The sequence below is a fragment of the Gymnodraco acuticeps genome, unplaced genomic scaffold (genome assembly GCF_902827175.1).
Source record: "Gymnodraco acuticeps unplaced genomic scaffold, fGymAcu1.1, whole genome shotgun sequence".
Taxonomy (NCBI): Eukaryota; Metazoa; Chordata; class Actinopteri; order Perciformes; family Bathydraconidae; genus Gymnodraco; species Gymnodraco acuticeps.
The window spans coordinates 298,432-318,417 of NW_022991603.1; the positions used below are offsets into that span (position 1 = coordinate 298,432).

General features: G+C 39.5%; 1 protein-coding gene across 1 annotated transcript in view; it reads right to left on the reverse strand.

The window, feature by feature from the left end:
- Positions 1-7,898: 7,898 nt before the first annotated feature.
- cntnap5a (contactin associated protein family member 5a) overlaps positions 7,899-19,986 on the reverse strand; it is a 107,453-nt gene continuing 95,365 nt past the window's right edge. Inside the window, exons 21-24 of the mRNA XM_034198009.1 lie at positions 18,485-18,572; positions 18,168-18,368; positions 13,547-13,621; positions 7,899-10,599 (exon numbers count right to left, since the gene is read on the reverse strand). Coding sequence (XP_034053900.1) covers positions 10,403-10,599; positions 13,547-13,621; positions 18,168-18,368; positions 18,485-18,572 — 561 coding nt within the window. The 3' untranslated portion in view covers positions 7,899-10,402. The remainder of the gene's footprint in view (positions 10,600-13,546; positions 13,622-18,167; positions 18,369-18,484; positions 18,573-19,986) is intronic.

Genomic DNA, 19,986 nt, shown 5'->3' on the forward strand with positions numbered 1-19,986 from the left:
GGTCGACTGAAAACTGCTTAGTCAGGACAAAAGATAAGTGGCTCCTTTTCCAAACTTCCTTGAATACGGGAGATTAGGGCAGATCTAGAACACCTTAGCAAAAAGAGGAGTGGGAGCATGTAATAATGGCAAATAACTACATTATCATTCATGTAGTTATCATCAATATAGAAATAAATATTCCTGTCCTTAAACAAAAAAAAGCGAGCTAGAAATGGATTGAATTAGTAGGCTATACTTAAAAGCTGGTGTGATCAGCAGGTCAAGGAGAGACTGTTTCAAAAAGTATAAAAACTTTGAGTGATAAAGCTGTCCTTCTCATTGTAAGCGAAAATATGTCGTACAATGTGCGAAAGCTTTTAGCGTGTAGCAGCTGTAGATAGGCAACATAGTTAGTATGAATAAAATACTTAACTACTTAAATACTCAAGGTTAGTGAAAGAGAAATTATGATATTGTCAACAATGAGTCCTTTGTGATTGAAGTGGGAAGGAAGCACTTAGAGACATTTCTGACACCGACTTCAACATGTTGCCACATTGAGTATAATTCATAATGCACAATAGCCACACTTAAACGTTTTCTCACTTCAAAAAAATGAATACACTTCGGAACAAAAGAGGAAAACTGGAGTACAGGAGGTGAAAAGCACAGCACATCTCACACAGAAAGCTGTCACAGAAATAAAGTGAAAATGTATAATTGCGTACAAACACAAAGCAAAAGTTGAAGGAAATGTTGAATTAGACTCTTTTTCCTTGACACTTGAAGACTCCACTTGTCTTTAGGGCTCAAAACAGAGATTAAGATCTTGAATCAATAACTATTGAATACATTTTTGATGCGCATAGTTTTGCATTTTGCAGCGCTGACAACTTTTATTAATAATTAACAATCTGGCAGGGTTGCGAAGTTTTCATAATGTTATACAATTGAGAGTTTTTCTAACTATCTTTTAACAATGTAGCACTTTTATTCCAATGAACTCATGTCACCTCAGAAGGGTTTCTGTATTTTGTTCTCGAGGTTAAACCACCTACTTCTAATCCATTTAGTTTGGAGGAATCCATTTAGTTTAGAGGACCTTCAAATATTTCAATTTAAGGTCCATTTAGAGGAAAGTTTTAGAGGAAAAAACAGTGAGAAAATAGAGACCACAGTGATAGAGCAACAGGAGAGGATATCCATGTATAAAAGATTATCTGGTTAGAGCAATATGATGTACTGTAAATGCATCACTTTTTAATGAAATCAGTTTGAAATATAACACATATTCTTCATTAATATGAGTACGTTCTGATGCCAAATATGTCAATCAAACTTGTTTCATGATTCAGAGCTCCTCTAAATGTTTGCTCAGACACAAAGAAATGTTTGCCTTGTGTGTTTCTGTGAATTTGACCTCTGGATTGTTCCGTTGTTGTTTGATGTTTGCCAAAAAACTGACAACAGAAGAGCAATGCAGCTGTGGGCCGGTAAGCCGAGTCTCGACCTTGTGTGTCTGTATGAGGAGAATATCCATCCCCCTGAAACAATGTGCAACCTGACAACGTTTCATAAATTGTTGGTGAAAGTGCAGGCGAAATTGTGTGCAAACATTATCAGAGTGACAAGTGAGAAGTGAAGTCTTCCAACGTGGATAAACCTTAACGGCTCTTATTATAGTGGTGAAAATAGCATTGAAAACAAGGAAATGTTGAATACTTCAGAACGGTAGCTGATTGTACTCCTCTTGCATCAATATCAAACTACAGTACATCCAATATATTTCAAAGTGTGTTAAAGAAGTCCTATTTGTCACGATCTGTCTATTGTTATTTTGTATTGTTAAGATCTGTCTTTGTTTTTCCGGTTTATTCTGCAAGGTGTGCACCCCAAGCCCCCAGGAAGTGCGTCGGACTCAGATGAAAATATTCGTGCTGGCCAAACGGCGGTACTACACTTCCGTTTGGTTGCCAGGCCCGGAAACACTTTTTCCCATTGACTTACATGGGGAAAGAGTGGTCTGTAACTCGTTGGATAATTTTTTTTAAACTAAATAAACTACCCAGTATATGAACACTTGTATAGCCCTTATTAAAAACATTTGTTCCTCAAGTTGTAAAAATATGCTAATAACGTTATTCTGAGAGTTATTTCCCTCTGCATTATGAACGCGCATCTAACCCACGGGACCGCGCCGCCCGGCACGTTCATGTTACGTGTCCCGACCAATCAGAGCACACTGTGCTCACAGGAAGGGTGGGGGCTGAAGCTATTGGAGCTACAACGAGCCGTTAAAGGCAGAGAGTGAAATTCAGTGAATACACGTAGTTTACAGAGATGCTGTATGAGGAACCAATGTGAGTTGCGTTTATCTTTACCCATGGATGCACAATAAGAACGGATCCATATCGTCTTACTGCCATCCCACGGAGCTGTAATAATGGATATATTGCACATGTTTGCTGTAATTCATTATCATACTACATGGGCTGTATGATTAAATCTTGTACCGTAAATGTTGTATTAAATAAAGTTAATATTACCAACATTATTAACGTCCCTGTAGCTTCGTATTGCACTAAGAAGCTTATTGCACTGTATATAAATATATATATACAGTGCAATAATTATTTCATGCTAAATGAAGCTCTGTTGGATATCACTAGATCCTGTTACAGCGTAATATAAGTACATAACGATTGATGTGTACATTAGCATCATTACTAGCTAGCTGCTAACTGCCGCCTCGTTCATATCGAATCCATGATAACAACAAGCCATTACCATGCTGTCATGAACGCGCAGTGCTGTTACGTGTACGCAAATTGACGTGCTTGATGTGAACGAGCATTTTGGTTAAAGTTGCGCATGCTCTATGAGCGCACATACGGGTACTTCTCAGGCATGCTGGGTAATCTGTGACGTTTCACTCTCTCAAAAGGTGGGCCATTTTATCATCATGCGCTAATGAGCAGCTCTCATAGGAATGAATGAGGCCCCGCCTCCCACGCTGTATCCAGTTCTTATTATACATCCATGGTGCACCCCCCTAGTTATGTCTGCTCTTACTTCCTGTCTCTGTGTTTTTCTCCTGTTTGATTGGCTGATTGTGTTCACCTGGTGCTCCTGTGTTTTTCCTCCCTCCCCACCTGTTACTCTTGCTGGTATTTAAGTTCTGTTCGTCTTTCAGTTGGTGTGAGATCCTTGTCTAAGTTGAATGTGTTCACTGGGGAGAGAATTCTGCTCTGCATGTGTATTTGTAAGTTGTAGCTTTACAACCCCCTCCCCTGCCTGAAACACCTCAATTGGCCTCCTTTGTTTACTTCTGTGACTTGGGCCCAATCCCAAACCACGCCCTGCACCCTATCCCTACACACTACGGTTGCAGTCGAATAGTCCAAAAAATCAGCTCCTAACGTCTATCCCTTTCGTATATCCCTTGACCTCTGAGTGAAACGTCATGGGGTTAAGGGATAGTGGATAGGAGAATTCAAAAGGACTTAGGAGAAGAGACTGCGGTACTTTAGAAATCCGATTGCACTTTCAAACATCTTTTACAAGTTGAACAAACCCCACACAGCTCAGTAAAGACTGTGAAATGTTGACTTTATTTAATCATTTCAGTAAAAACTAACGTTCATATTTCTCTTTTTGATTATAATACTGAACGTTCAAAACATGCACTTTGGCAACTTACCACATACGTTTTAAAATGCTTAATAAGCACCGTAACTTTCATGATATCATTTCTCAGTCATAATCGGTTGTTTCCGTGAACGGCCGACTGTTGTGTGACGGCAAATGCTGCGGCTGCAAGGCATTGTGGGGCAGCATTTTCTCCTCTCCTTTCGGTAAGGGAGGTCCAGTGGTTCCTAAGCTAAAGGAGGTTATACAGGAAGTTTGAAACCTCCTTTCCTATCATCTGAATTCGAACGGCACTTATCATGGCTGCCACTGAGGGACTTCCGGGTCATTTCACTTGGTTAGGAAGGTTCCTAAGCTAAATGGACTATTCGACTGCAACCTACCCCTCCGTTTGCGCGGAGGGTCCGCCACATTAAGTGCTGTTCCAAACCAACGAGTGTGGAGCGGTGTGGAGGAGGAGTGGGCTATTAAGCCATCAAACAGCGAGTGTGCATCAGTGCTGACTTGAGACCGGTCTCTACCTGACCGGACTCAACGCTGTGTGTGTCCATCAGGAAACAAGCTGTTAACAAGTAGTTCCAGCAAACATCCACTGATAAACTGCGATGTTAACAACCTCATGATATGTAAGGGATAATGTGCAGCAACGCGGTCATTATGGGGAAAAGAACACCGACAGGCCGATCTAGATCCCTCCGCTTCGCGTCGGGCTCCTGATCAGCCTGTCGGTGTTCTTTTCCCCATAATGACCAAGTCGCTGCACATTATCCCGCTTATTACATGGCCACATTCTCAACAAAGTAACGTTATGAATCCCAATATTAATTGAAATGCTTTTATGGATTTAGAAAATTATTTTATTGATTTAAAAAATAGTTGTATTGATTTAAATTGACATGCATCCGCTAAGAAAAATAGTCCGTTGTTACTGTTTGAACTAACGTAGCAACGGCAGGAACTGCTTCGATAGCGTTTTTGAGGAGGTTTTTGATTACAGATTTGAAAACATCGCTGCTTGCTTTAAAAGTAGCACAATTCATGATGTCAAACCTTGGGAAGTATCTAGATATCCCTGCCCTAATGCCAAAGGAACTGCACACTGAATATGTGTCACCGTTTGATGTCTATGTCTGGACCGCTGCGTAAAAAGGAGGGTTTCTGCCCCGTTACTTCTGCGCTGTTTTTCATGTCCCAGTTCGAAAAGCAAACTGCATGCAGTTTGCTTTTCGGCCCAACGGTATATAGTTAAATCGACCGGACTTCTTTCTGAAGATGTGAGCGTCCTTAACAACGGTCAATAAGTGCTTGACAGCGGTCTGTCTGTTCGGTATTAACAACGTGTCACGTGTTCTGAATTGACCAATCAGAATCGAGTATTCAACTAAGCCATGTAATAAATACAGTTACGGCATTCCCTGTTTCTGCCGGAGAGAGGGGGAGGCCGTCCCAAAGCTTGCCGCTGTATTTACTCCCTCCATCTGACAGGAGGGAGCCTCGTTGAGCTGCGAGTGTCACTCCACAGAGTTCACTCTGTCACAGAGGGGGAGTGTGTAGGGGTAGGGTGTAGGGTGTGCTTTGGGATTGGGCCTTAGTGATGTCATCTGTCACACTCACACTTCTATTGGCCAGCGCTCCAACACATTGTACATGGTTTGCTAAGGGGCGGGACTTCTAAGCGGTTGACCAATCACAACAGAGCCGGCCAGCTAACCAATCAGAGCAGACTGGGCTCTGGTTTCAGACAGAGGGTGAAAAGAGGTGCTGCAGCACAGGCAGTATGAGAAAAATAAAGAGCTTTTTGAGCATGGAGACATGTCACAGTAGAGACACAACATACAAATATGAACCTGATAATTAGAATAATAGCGCCCCTTTAAAATATGTAGTTGTTCTTATATCCAATGACTATCTTTTGCAAAGCATGTATCTCACTCCAAGGTAACACTGAGCAAGACATGCTTCCAAGTATAGAAGACAAGAGCCTTGATAGAAAAAAAAGGAAAAGTAGGCCAACATGGGAAAAAAAAGAAATAAGACATCAAATTCAAAGTGTGAAATTGTATTTACTTTTGTTTGTGCACACAGTACAGGCACTAGGAGGCACACAGAGCATACAATGAAAGCTTGAAGTAGCAGAGACTAAGGGGCTCCACGTACCAAATAGTTTCCTTTGAAAATATATCTGTACAGGCATTTGAATTGATAAGCAGAACAAAATGAATACATTTACATATGTTAAAGATGTGCCTGGCTGAGAATGTCAGACGCTTTTCAGGGTCGCGGTCGTTTGTTGCACTCCTGACTTCCTGTGAGAGCAGAGGATGCAGTTCCAGTAGACAAATGTTAATGATATGATATCTGATGCTCTACTGTCATTAGATGAATTGCCGGTGTGCACAAAGAGAGCACAAAGAAGAAATGATAGCTGCTTTTACTAAATGATAAAGAAGTCTCCATCACTTTTGTAACTTTCGGAAAGAGTGGTCTGGAAAATGATGTATTTAATTGGAGTCATTTGATGATTTGCAATTAAAGCTGGAGTGCAGGACTTTTAAATGAACGTCTCTTACATTCAAGCCCTTTCCAAACGAGTTCACACAATGCTGATTAAGCCTCTCGTCGCCAGGGATGTCACATTAAACACAAAATGGCGAAGCGTTTTATGTCAACCGGCAAGAGCAAAAAGGGAGAGAACATAGCGACGAAGTATGAGGAAGCAAGGGCGGAAAATCCTAAGAAACAAGTTTGGAAAAAAGTGTATCGAATGGATTCCCCAGATAAAAAAGAAACTCTGTGTTTAGAGCAACGATTAAAGTAGAAACATGTCAAATGAATTGACTCTTTTCAGATCTGCACTTCATAAACATGCATGGTGAAATGAATGCATCACTTTTTTTTTTTTTTTCCCACATTATTATTCGTATTATTTCATTGATCTTGTGTGCAGCAACTACCCACAGCATACTTTTCATGGCTATTGGAGAGTAAGTGATTAGCGCGACCATGTCTGAAGCCTTTCATGTTTTTGTTATGAGAGCTCAAAACTCTTTTTACCAGCTTCTTGCAGATGCAATATTCATCAAATTAGAACAGGATATAACTGGATGAACTGAAAATAGTAAATTAGTTTTATAATATTCTATACTGCTTTCCATTTAATTGCCAAATTAGCATAGGCTGGGAGTATTTGACACTATCTCGTGACCGTATTGCAACAGAATTAGACTCCGAGCCATCCAGGAAATTTGAAAGGAATTCCATTTATTCACTAATACCATGATGCAAATGTCCTTAAAGCTGAGGTAGGCGGGATATTTCTGGCATCAATTAAAAAAAATTAAAAGCATATCATATATCCTTCAAGTGACGACGATTAGCAACGTTTCGGGGGCAAGACTCCAAAGGATGCGTGTGTGTGTGTGTGTGTGTGGAGAACGGAATCTGTTGGACTTTATGAACCCTTATGGGATTAGTAAAATGCCTTGTTCTTATTTTTGTCTTTGAAACTATTTTCCATTGTTGTCATGTATGTAATCTCAAAGGGTTTTGTAGTCTCATAAGATTGCAAAGAAAACAGGACTGCTTCATCTCAAAGAACCACACATCAGGATCAGACTCACGATAATGTTTGAAATGAATGACTAGTACTTGTAAACGTTACTGTAAGACGAACATGCATCTCCCTGGGCTCACATGTAGGGAGGGGCTCAGGAGAGGGACAGAGAGGAAGGCTGTATATCATTCTTTTAAGGTAATTACCTTTCCTGGGGTACTACTTTAATTAAAAGATGCTGAAAGGATATTGTAGTATTTTGGCCCAATGCTGCCAACAACAAACTGCCTCTCCCAGCGTAGGAGTCCGGATTAAAGGTTTTGCATCAAATTCCATTCGAATTTTGGACATGTTTTAGTCCAGCTTAATTAACATAATTAGGGTCTTACATTCTTATACAAATGATAATGGTTCAATGACAACATAACACTGTCAAAGTCCAGTCTTTGTGAGGAACCAGTTTACACAATTTGAAGATTGAGGAGTCATTTTTAACCCATTTTGCATCTAAATAAAAAAGAAACCACTAGTTCAGCTCAACATGGTCGGCTCATACAAACTATGTCCTGATCCCCAAAAGGTTCGAATCCCTCTCTGGCTTCCCAGCACCAAACTCAGTGATCAATGTTGGATTTCAATTGAATTTGAACTTTGGGGAAAAACACAGATGACCCTCTTTAAAGTAGTGAAAGTCAAGCCATTTTACAACAGAGGGTTAATCAATATATTGACTTTTATTATTAAATTATACATCTATACAATAGATCCTTAATAAAACTGCAGCTATACAAATCATTAAGAAGAAGAAGAAGAAGAAGAAGAAGAAGAAGAAGTAACCACATGATATTGCCTACTGCAATACAACCAAAACACTCTGAGAGGTATGTATTCATTCACTGATACTTGAAATCTGCAGACTATCACATCTTGAGACATACTTAGATTACAAGGACATGCACAGATGGGGCCCAAAGGATGAAGACCCTATCTTCTGACCATGCCACTCTCCTGTGTAAAGTAATCTTTAAGCCAAATGGAGGTGGATGGTGGGGGGGAGGGGGGGCTCCAGGAAGAATCAGTCTTTCTGTCCGTCAGTGCATTTGTCCAAAGAATTGGAGTGAAATGTCTTCCCAATTGTTGAAACGCTTTCTTGGACATTTTGTACAGATCCCAAGAGGACAAATTGTAATGTATTCATTCATTCATGACAGGAAAAAAAACAAAAAAGTCTCAGATTCAGCTTTTCTTAGGGGTTAACCCCTCGTGTTTAGCAAGCTCAAAGTACGACTGACATTTACAAAGACAGCGAGCCTGCCTGAGAGCCGCTGAAGCCTCTGCATAATGAGCCAATTCCTAGCAAGCAGATTTTAAAATTAAGGTAACCCAGGGCAACACCTGCGGGTCAATGTCTTTAACCTCAGTAGTGGCATGGATCGCTAAAAAGACAGTCTCCATTTTTAGTCCATGCTTTAATTTGTGTTCAATGATTTGTGCATTACTGGCTAGCTCTAAACTCTTTGCCTTTTTAGTGTGTATGCTTTTTTTTCTTAGGGTCAACCAGTGTCAGATGGATATAGAAAATCATTTTGAGTCATATAGAAAACACCACTAATCCCTGTGATCAAGGTTATACATAAATAAAAAAACAATGAAGTCAGGTGACATCGTGGCCTTTTTCTTGGTTGCAAAAAGCTCGAAGCGCCGCAAAAAGAATGAACTAAACTTTTGTACCAGTACTTTTTTGAGTTTGGTACGCACCATGTCCGTCTACTTGGTTTTTATATAAGCTAGCTATTTAAATAAAACCCTAACCAGTGGTACAAACTCGATCGAGTACTGTGACAAAGTGTAGCAGAGTAATGCTGTGACTGACACGCTGACCCTGGAGCTAACTGTAGTTTTACAAGCACCAATAAGCCTTCTGCTGTGATTGATTGCAAACTCCACTGACCCAGTTTCCGTAAGCACTCGCTGAACTCCACACTTCCTGTTCGGACCAATCTGCTGCCCGTTTGCTAAAGAACACCAAAGACGCCGCTTGGGAGCTTTTTGCTTTGGCAAATTTGCCAGAATCACTGTATGCATTGGATTTGAGCCTGAAGATACTTTTACTTGCTGCAAAATCTAGCGTGACTGCCGTTTGGTTGATACTGCAGTTACCTCTTTCTGTGCGTGCTCAGTATATGACTACTTTAATATATTCTAATATAATAATCCTCTCCATTAGTTTCTCATTTCTGCTACTTTCATCATACAATATACACAAGTCCTTAAGTTCTTAAAAAATGATTCACAAGCCAATTTGCACAATTAAATAAAATGCAGGTGATTAGCTAAAGATCCAAAGAATGATAATATGTGGTCTGAATGGTGTACAATGATTTGTTAGGGACAACTAAAACACCTGAAAGTGTGGATAGTTTTGCATCTGGTAAAGTATCCAGCTAACAACAGATTACAGGATTAGGGTTTGTCAAATCCATGCTACTTTAAAACGCCTGAGAAAAAACCAACTCGGTGAAATAAACATTACTGAGAGATGTCGTGCATGACGGGGAAATGATGATTCCCTTTGATTCTGTGTGGGTAGCCGAACGGAATGACTAACCTCCTCTGTGATTGCTTTTGTGCAACTCACATGAATAACTTCTAAAATGTTAAAAATAAAAACTTGTATGCAAATTAGGCACTCATACAGTATAGGCAGTATTGTCCCCTTTTTACTTCTTCTACAACATTCACCACCACTGGAAAAACAAAGACAGCTTCGAATGCGCGCATATCTTACAGGCTTGGCCTACATTTTTGCTCGCTGGCAATTCAGAGAGTCCCACTGTCGCGTGGAAGGAGTCAGTGTTTGAGGGTTTCAAACTAAAAAGTTGTGCGCCTTCAGGATGGACAGCAGCTCGTTGCACCCGTCGTGTCCCTGCGGAAACATTCATCTTTTGCTTTACACATTTTTGCAACGACAGAAACCACAGCAGCTTCAGTTTTTACCAACATCAAAAACACTAACAGCTGTAAAGACTCAGCCGCTTGCTTGCACTGGAGCGTTACGAGAGTGGACTACAGGCTACAGGTTTGAGTTCCCGGGAGACGTCCCGGGGCGCGGAGATGTTATTTTGTAAGAAATCCTGCAGCGGCGCGCGTCCACCTGTTTGTCCTTTTAGAAGAGAGAGGTAAGTTTGTGGCTGAGGGTCCGCAGCGTGCACTCTGCAGTCAGATGTAATACTCCTTCATGTTTTCCCTGACTGAGGTGTGGAGGTGCAGCTCTGTCCTGTAGTCTGTGTACATGCTGTGTCTGTTCTCCTCTTCTTTGATGCTGCCGCTCCTCCGGGCCCTGCGCTGCTGGTAGAGGAGGCGGCTTATCACAGCCAGAGCGCAGGCAGCGATGAAGACCACCGCTGTGACCACACCTGAAAACACAGCAGGGCACACACATTAAAATACACAGAGGAACAGAGCTGTCAACCAGGGCTGTCCCCGCTAACTTCCTCCTCATCCTGCTCTAAATTAGTCATGGCAACTTCTCTTCCTCTGACTTGTCGCAGAGTAGATTCCAGAACATTTTGAACTCAAAATCTGATGGAGGAATATTTGTCTCAATATGGAGAGGTCTTTCCTTCCTGCAGCACTCAGATCTGACAACCACCACGGCCCCTGGTAGACCCCCAGCTCTACTGTGCAGTAACACTACTATGTGCAATATATAATGCTCATTGTTTACTCATGTTGTTCCTGCTGCTTCATTAATGCTACTTTAATACCTGTATAAGTGCTATGTGCAATAAACACTTTACACAATATTAATGTTGTCACCTGCCGCTACCTCATTACTTTATACGATCACTCACCTTTTATAATGCTGCTACTTATTCTCGTTCCATGGTTTTGTACTTTTTCAATTTTTTCTCTGACGTGTCCTTGCCTCTTTTTATGATTTTACTACTTTTCTACTGCCATTTTTCTGCAAATATGTTTTCCAAATAGGAGTTTCTAATATCATTTTGGTAAACAGATTGATAATATATGCATGCATTTGTAATTTGAAACACCTTCCACGAATGCGAAAGACATTTGTAAATCAAGTGCTTCCTGAAATAGAGTTTGGTTTGGAGCAGCGAAGAGTTTGTGTAAAAGGAAAATCCACCAACAGAGAATTGAGATCTACAAATACAAACTGGATTTGCAAATGCCAGATCCTAACTTATAAATACGAGAAAGATATTCACAAATGCTTTTCCTTTACTTACTGTAATATTTGTATATTTGCAGATCTGTTTTTTTAAGTGTACAACTCAGATTACACCTTTAAACAGGGATTGTCGATCTGTTTGGTATTTAACGGTTAATATATATTTTCTTGCTGTTTTTGTTTATAGTAAACGTATTATTATTATTATATTATTATTTAGGTAAATGAAAGTCACTCTTTCTGTTTTCATTTTGAAGGTGGTTTTCAGAATACAGGGACATATCAAAGGCAGTGTTTATTACGGTGTTTTGCGATCGGTAAAACAGAATTATCTTAAGTCTTTAACCTTTTCATTTATAATATGCTGTATAAATAGATTATGAACACACAGGCATTGTTTATTCTCATCATTAAAACAATCATTATAACATTCAGTGCATAGCAACCCCTCTTCTTCTCCAAAAAGTGCCTCCACTAAGTGTTGCATTGGCTGCAGGTGTTTTCACACAGTGCAGGTGACTGATAATTGGGTGTGGTATTTAAATGGAAATGTTTTGCAAAGAACAAACACTCCGGCTTTTAGTTTGAAATGCTGTGCCGAATAACTGTGAAGTCATTAGCATTATTAGTTTAGCAGTAGATAGGCTCTAGAAGTTAGTGGTTTAAATAATTGTGCTTCAATTACTAGCTTTTTCGTCGTGGCAATTGCAAGACAATGTATATGGACACAGATAATTGAATGAGTCATTAGTGTGTTTAAGTGAGGATTATTTGTCATGCTTTTATTGCAATTGCTGTTTCCTTGATTGGTTTGTTTTTGTCTGTACATCGGTGTTAATGTAATTTGATTTAAAATAATGAAAACAGAAAACAAAAAGGGTTCAAATATCTATGAGCAAATTGTGCTGTAGATGCAGGACTTCTTTGAAGCACTATTAACTGTGAGAAAATCATTATCATGTTAGCATAAATACCATTATCGGACATTTATATGGATAAGGGAATTCTAATTTCAACATAATGGGAATGTAATAATTGAGTTTCTATTATTTATTCATGTATAATAACAGAAGATTACCATTGAGTTCATTATGCATTAATGTATTACCCATTTGAATATGTTAAATGTGTGTTTTTACATAAATAATCATACAATTTTGCATCTGAAAATGGTACATTTTACACACAAGAAAGCCTTTATGGAGGTAATTTGTGAAAATTAAAAACATTTGAACATCCCTTTGTTGGAAAGTTCGATCCGAGGATTGATGCGCTCTAATGTCTCTTTGATAAAATGGTGGCACTATTATCTTCCTGGAGTCCCGCTGGTTGCCATGCAACACATGAAACCTCTGTAAAATGGAAAATTACTGTTCTGACATTTTTCTTTGCACTCAAACAAGATACAATGTGTTATTAGTGAGGCAGACTGTGGTGCTTGTTACCGTTGGACCTGTACAACTGATCTTTAAACTGATATCATAATAATCATAATCATTATTTGGTAGCCTTATTGTTTTTAAAGAGGCCCTATTATGCTTTTTGGGGGTTGTCCTTTCCTGTTGTGTGTGTTCTTGTTTTTTGGTGCATGTAAATGGTCTGCAAAGGCTGAAATCCCAAAGTTATTCATTGTGTTGCATGCATTGCTCAGCCTCTTCTCATTCAAACTAAATATTGTGAACACATCAGTATATTCTTTAGTTTGAAGCTTCTAGTGTCCACCCAAAACCCACCAGAAAGCTATCATCCCTTCACTCTATATTCAACTCTTTGACATTTTGATTTGGATCTAATATGTATTTCCAAATATGTCAAGTTATATATATTTAAATGAATGTATTTGTCTGATACTGATCTTGTGGATCAGCTCAGGGCCTGTTTATTGTCCACAAAATGTGTAGGAGGATGTAAACAGGCTAAGATTCCCTGTTTAGAAAGCACACAGAAATAATCATCATCAACTTCAATTCAATTTCCACCATAACCGAGTTAGTGTCAGTAATGAAAATGAGTTTAAGTAATGACTTAGCAAGAGACCGGGGAAGAAACAAACATATTAGGATGGAGGCAAATGGAGAGAACATCAAAAAACAAACAACTGGGACTCACTTTCAATTAAGCTACAAAATAAATAAAGAGAGAGAAGAAGAAGAAGAGGGAAAACAGACCTGCTATCACAGCCAGATCCTTCTGTGTGCCGCCGCCGTGCTGCTCTTCATCCTTATTGGCTGTCACAGTTTGATCTGGAGAAGCAGAAACAGACAAATTGAAAGACATTAAAGTATGAAGTCAGGATCTCTGCAATCTCTGGCTGTCACCTTCACCTGTGAAGTGCAGTTTGTTACACTTTACTTTTAAGCTCGAGAATAACACTGAATTATTTTACATGGTAATTACTTTTAGGTTCACTTCTCTTTTACTCTTTGCTCAACTCCCTGCATATCGGGTTTCTCTCTCCACAGCTCTGGTTGACTTTTAAATGTCATCGTCTCCTCTCATGTGTGGGAACACTATAATAACGTCAGTGTTTAAACTGAGTAAGTTAAATTAGACAATAAGTAAAATATTTTTTACCAAAGTTGTTCGTTTTGATATTTTGAAATAAGCCAATTGCATTGTTGATAATGTTTTCATTAATTAATCTGCTAGTTTAGTCGAGGCATTTCTGTTTCATATTGGTTTAAAGGGTCCTTATTTTAAAGAGGAGTTGTTATTTGTTCCTTTTAACTCATAGGAGTACATGTTTTTTTTTAATATAAACTACTTAAGTTATGTGGTAACAATCTTAGTAAACAGGTATAGATCTGAGGTTAAGATTGCTAGTTCCTTTGTTTAAAAGTAGGGTATTCTTTTTCACCCTTAACAGGGAAACCCTCAAGGTTCCAACGAAAAACCCCAAACAACCCCAAACACCACAGCATTCAAGCCTAAAGTAACTTAATGTCTAATACCGACAGTATGTAAGCATACAAAATAGTGCTTGGGTGCTACTTCAGTATCATAGACTTTCAATTCCTGAATAGATGGTGCAAGAATGAGTCGTAAAACAAGGAAATTAGTTAGCATTTTAGCACATCCAGTTTCCTCGATTCAACGTTTTTTTGGACAGGTTAGAAATGAGGTCTGTGGTTAACACAAGCTTAAGAGATTTTCCTGCTTTCATCTAACATAAGATGCATCACAAAATGTCCCTTGTGAATGTCTGAAGCTTCTACATGTCATTATAACTTTGGATGCTAACAACTGACTAAATGAGACTACTAAACGACCTCAAGCCAAACATTAGCCGCCTTTAGCTTAGCGGTCGTAACACGTAGCCATGCGACCGTGACCATTAGTTTTGCCACAGATTTTACGTATATTCTGCAATATTTCAAAATGTCTTTGCAATGCTAACTTCTGGGTCGGCCTAGAAAAACATGTCATCACTGCACCACTTTACGCCGAGAGTAGTCAGGCAGGAGGACGGTGTCGATGAGGGAAGATTAGCTGATGTGTGTTGGCACATTTACCCGAGCCATTGTCTCACTGACTGGTGGTGGTGAATGAGCCTTGAAGCTAGTGGCTGTTGGTTTCATGGCATGTTACAGCTCCACGAGATGAGCTTTTTCATGTAGCGGCAAAAACAACGACAACATTTTCATTATGCTCTGAATGAAAGAATCAGCCAACTCCGAGCTCAATCTGCTGCCTCGACAGACGGGACTCCATCTGAAATGTATTTATCTTTTATGATGTAGACTTAGACATGCTGGGGCAATATGGCGTTGGCTAGATGTTTAGATTACCCCTGGTTACTGGCAGACTGTGTGTGCACATCAGTGACGCTTAGTGCTCAGACACCATTTTTTCAGGATGAAGACGTTTTAATGTTGGGTCACCGGCCGTATTTTCCGCCCAAAGAATTCACCATTGTTTTTGTTGCTCTGTTTTACATGCTCCTGATGCAAGTTCCAACAAATGCTCTAGAGGAATGCACTAATGTCTTTGCTGTGCTTGTGTAGCCTAATGGACAAAGCTACAACTGCATTTTGTTGTTCAACCCAACCCTGTCTTCCATAAAGAAAATAAATGATCCTTGAATCATTAAAGGAGGGCAGCACAAGAACCAGGGCTGAGTGACATGAAGAAAATCAAAAAATCCCAATTTTTCTGAGCAACTACTTCAATATCAATATTGCAACGATATTCTAGGGTTTATTGGTGTTTTCACAAAGTATATACAAATTGAAACTTGATAATTAACCATCAGTTATGTCGATATAATGACTTAGTGGTTAAAGGCAAGTACTAATAATTTGAATTGTAAAAAAAAAATATGTTATTGTAAAGACGCTGGTTTGGAAGCACCAGTGGTAAAACTAAATAGGGATCTGTTCTGTCACACAGCGGGAATGTGTCCCGGATGGACAGACTGTAATTAAATTCCCGAGTCACGAGGCACAACTCAGTTCTTAAAACTGTAAAACAGGAAGCCCATTACAATGATAGTTCTGCTTTCATTTTTCATTTTTAGAAAGCCTGGGGCTTGTGACACGAAGAGAAGTTAGTGGGTTAGCAGTTATTATTTTTAGGCTTCACTCTCAATCGTTTTCTGGTAGCCGGAACTAGGTCACTTTTAACCAGGATAAATCACTATAGTACTTCATGCTGCTTAAAGCTAAGAGTCCACATAACAGAGGCCCTGTTGGGTTCTTTCTCCATTGGACTCCTTTGTTTACTTCCGTAACATAATGACATCCCTCCGTAACACTCACACTTTGTTAAGCTAGCGCTCCAACACATTGTAACTTTTGATGTAACAGTTGACCAATCACAACAGAGCTGACCAGCTAACCAATCAGAGCATACTGGGCTCTGGTTTCAGACAGAGGGTGAAAAGAGGTGCTGCAGCACAGGCAGTATGATAACAATAAAGAGCCTTTTGAACATTAAAGCATGTAAACATGTTAGAGTAGAGGTACACTACATACAAATATGAACCTGCAAATTAGCGTGATAGGGCCTCTTTAAAAGCAATCAGATCATTTCTAAAGGACTCTGGCAAGGACATGCGTTTCCATAAAATGCAGTTCATAGAACCGACACTGATGCTGTCAACAAGAAACATAACACTTGTGTTCAAGGTCTGTCAAAACACCCACGCCTATTGTTTTCTGTAACACTATCACACACACTGACATCTGTCTATATTGTGGCTCTGACGTGTGCTACAGACGTCTTTTAATGACTGACACTACGAGGCTAGGTTTCTGTAGATTCACTGCATCCAGAGAGCAGGAGAGAATTGTTAGAGGAGGAGAACGTGGTAATAAAGTGCCAAACAGCCAAGCAGAAAAACATCAAGGATTAGAAATGTTGGCAGAGGCCATAAGAGAAATTAATTAAGGCCGTAACTATCTCCCTTTTTATTATTGTTGATTAATGTGTCAATACTTTTTCTTAATTAATCGTCAAGTCTATAGAATGTGAGCTAATAGTGAAAATCAAACGCCATAATTTCCCTTCAAATAACTTCCTTTGTCACTCAGTTTGGAGATATTTCATGTACAATGACTTAAAGAAAAGCAGCTAATCTGCTCATTCAAGAAGCTGGAAACAGACAATGTTGCCGAATAAATAATTGGAAAGATTCATTAATTATCACCAGTTTTTGTCACAAACGAATTGATAAGGGGGAATTGAGTCGGAACTGTTTTGTTTTAATTTCACTTTTGTTTGCCGGCCTGTAGAAAACGTTTTGCATTGAATCCTAAACTATTCAGAGTGAACTGCAGGTGACCTCAAACACACCACATTTGAGTCAACCAGTTAGAATAACAACACTTAAATATGTGTGTATCAAACTGTTACCAGTCGCTGGAGTTTCCAGCATTTGTTGCTCAGCATGTTAAATTAATCTTTAGCTAATTCTTTTTTATTAGTTTTCATCCTGCGAAATTTGATTTTGACCACTACAGTTGCTATGTTGATGAAATAGCGCTTTTTAAATATGTTACAGTTATCCCTGTGCTGAGTACATATTCATTAATCTTTTAATATGAATTCACCATGGATGTAAGAAGATTAAACTAGTAAACAATCGGTAGAATTTACTTTTTGTTACATTGTGTACCTTAGTTCAGTTCAGTATTTGAGTGTATGTATTTGGTGACTTCCCAACACTGTCACTGTCAAGACCGCTGTAATGTTTTTTTTGTAGCATGGCTTGCACTTCACTGAATGCAATGCGAGTTGTTATTGATGGTGTTTTTCCGTAGCTGTAGTCAACTCCTGGCGAAGTTGTCTCAAAGATGCAGGAAGTGATGGACAGGGTCCGTGGGGAGGGGTAGTTACCTTATTCTTTGTGGTATGATAAACTCTGAATTGATTACATTTAGTGGCCCATATCGTTTTTTCCCCCCAAGCTAGAGTTATATTACATGAGGTTAAATCTCAACTGGTATGGAAACATGAGTAAAATCTGTGACGTCCATTTTGATCTTTAGGTGGCGCGTATGTTTTTGAAGACATTGTTTGGACTACATGTCCTGTGGGTCAGAGAAATATGGAGAGCTGGAGAGAGTTCAAAGTGAACGCACTGTTCTGTTTTGTAATGACATTGTTTATTCCCTTGACCGAGCCTTTTAAATAAACCTCCTGTGTTGTAAGACATCGGTCCCAGTGTTTCCCCATCTCCATGTTTGTCTTCAATCAAAGCTCCTTAAAGAATTTCCATCACAGCATGTATCTGGAAATGACTATTCAGAGGCTGTGTGTTTAACAGCAGAGTGTGTGTGTGTGTTTTACCTTGCTGTGTGTGTGAAGTGGACTCTGCCAGTGCTCCACAATTTGATTGAACCAATGGTCCGCGAATGGTGACCAATGAGCTTCCTCGATTGGTCAGGGCGGCCTTCAGCGGTGCGACGTGATTGAACTGCACCGAGGAGAGGCAGCCAATGAAACCTTTAGAAGCTGCGTGTGTCACTTCCTCATTCAGGTTCTCCTTTCCTGCAGAAGAACAGTCAATTTAAATGGCGACAGTTTTTGAATTACAGTAAGTAACCAAATGAGGCATGATGTGGGAGTTTTTGCAGCAATTTCCTGAAGACCGTGGGAGGACTTACTGGTGACTTTGCCCAATGTCAGGGATCTGATTAGGATCAGCTCTGCATCGGATGACAGTGTGTACTTTCTGTGGATGTCCTGGTCGATCTGGTTGAGTGGAGAGAAATCAAATAACAAGGCAATTACAAGAAATCTAAACCGAGGTAACACCAGCAGCAGCAGCAGCACATTTCAATACATTATAGATTGGGAATTGTCTCCTCTACAGCTTCATGCCAAACCATATCCGCCCACAGTTAGCTTTGAAGTGATATAGACCTTTCACTTCTGCACTACACCACGCTGACTCTGTTGCATCACTTAACTTGATGATCCGCAATAAAACACTGCAGGGTTTGATTACGGCCTCTTCCCTTTGTAAAATGCTTACATAGCCATTTAATGATGCAGCTCAGAATAGATTGTAATTGCAGTGGAGCACCATCTCTCTATTGTATGGATGACAGGTGGAAAATGAACATAAAGATTTCGGTTAATTAAAAAAAGGATTGCCTATGGTTTGTGTTCTTTGTTTATAATCCTAAAACAACAAGCCTTTCTTTGATATGACACTGTTGTGTTTGTTTCACATATCTTGATTGTATTGTTGACAAAGGTGTCATATCTGGCAAAGTTAAATATAACCGTAATCTTTCTCTGAAACTGACGAAAACAATATTTACCGGCGCTCCACTCCCTAGCCTTTTTGGGAGCTTTCAAGCACATCTAACAGCTTTTGTCAGCAGATGGAGCTTGCTCAGTTGTCATCACGTGTAGAAAGTGTGGTAGTATGTAAATGTAATCACGCTCGGTCCTATATATAGAGGAGATTGTTATCCCTGCCAACGCAAAATACTGTTCTTCAGTGCGGCGCGAAACCCATCTGCTAATGAAGACTGTTAGATGAGGCCACAACTCGACTGAGTGAATATTAATCTCAAATCTCAATCTCAAATCCAGATGATGTTTCTATTTGGCTTTTGTTTGCCTGCTATGAGAACCTGCGTAATAGTATATCATAATATAGCTCAGCCTTTCTGTATGAATCATAGGGAATGCAAAAAGTATTGCAAGGGAGCACAACATATTGACCGAGAGTGCAAAAGTCCTTGTCATTCCCATGTATACTTTATTTAGCTAAAAGTATATATTTAGACGGCTAAAATATATGTTAAACACTTCAAATATAAGCTAGCTAGGGTGTTAGTAAACAAAGCTTAAAACTTTTTAAAAAGTTGACTTATGTTAAAGGTGGGGTAGGTAAGTTTGAGAAACCGGCTCGAGATACACTTGTTATATTCCATGGAATGCTCTTAACATCCCGATAGCAATGAATAAGTTCTTTGACAAAAAATCCATACAAAAATGTCACCTGTGGAAGCCGTAGTACTGTAAAAAGCACGACCAATCATTTTAGCCGGCCCGGCTAAAATAACTGGATGGCCTACCTGCCTGTCAGCCTTCCATCTGTGCACAAACTTATCTCGTGCCCTCATTGGTCATGTGCACGTTCGTGTGTGTT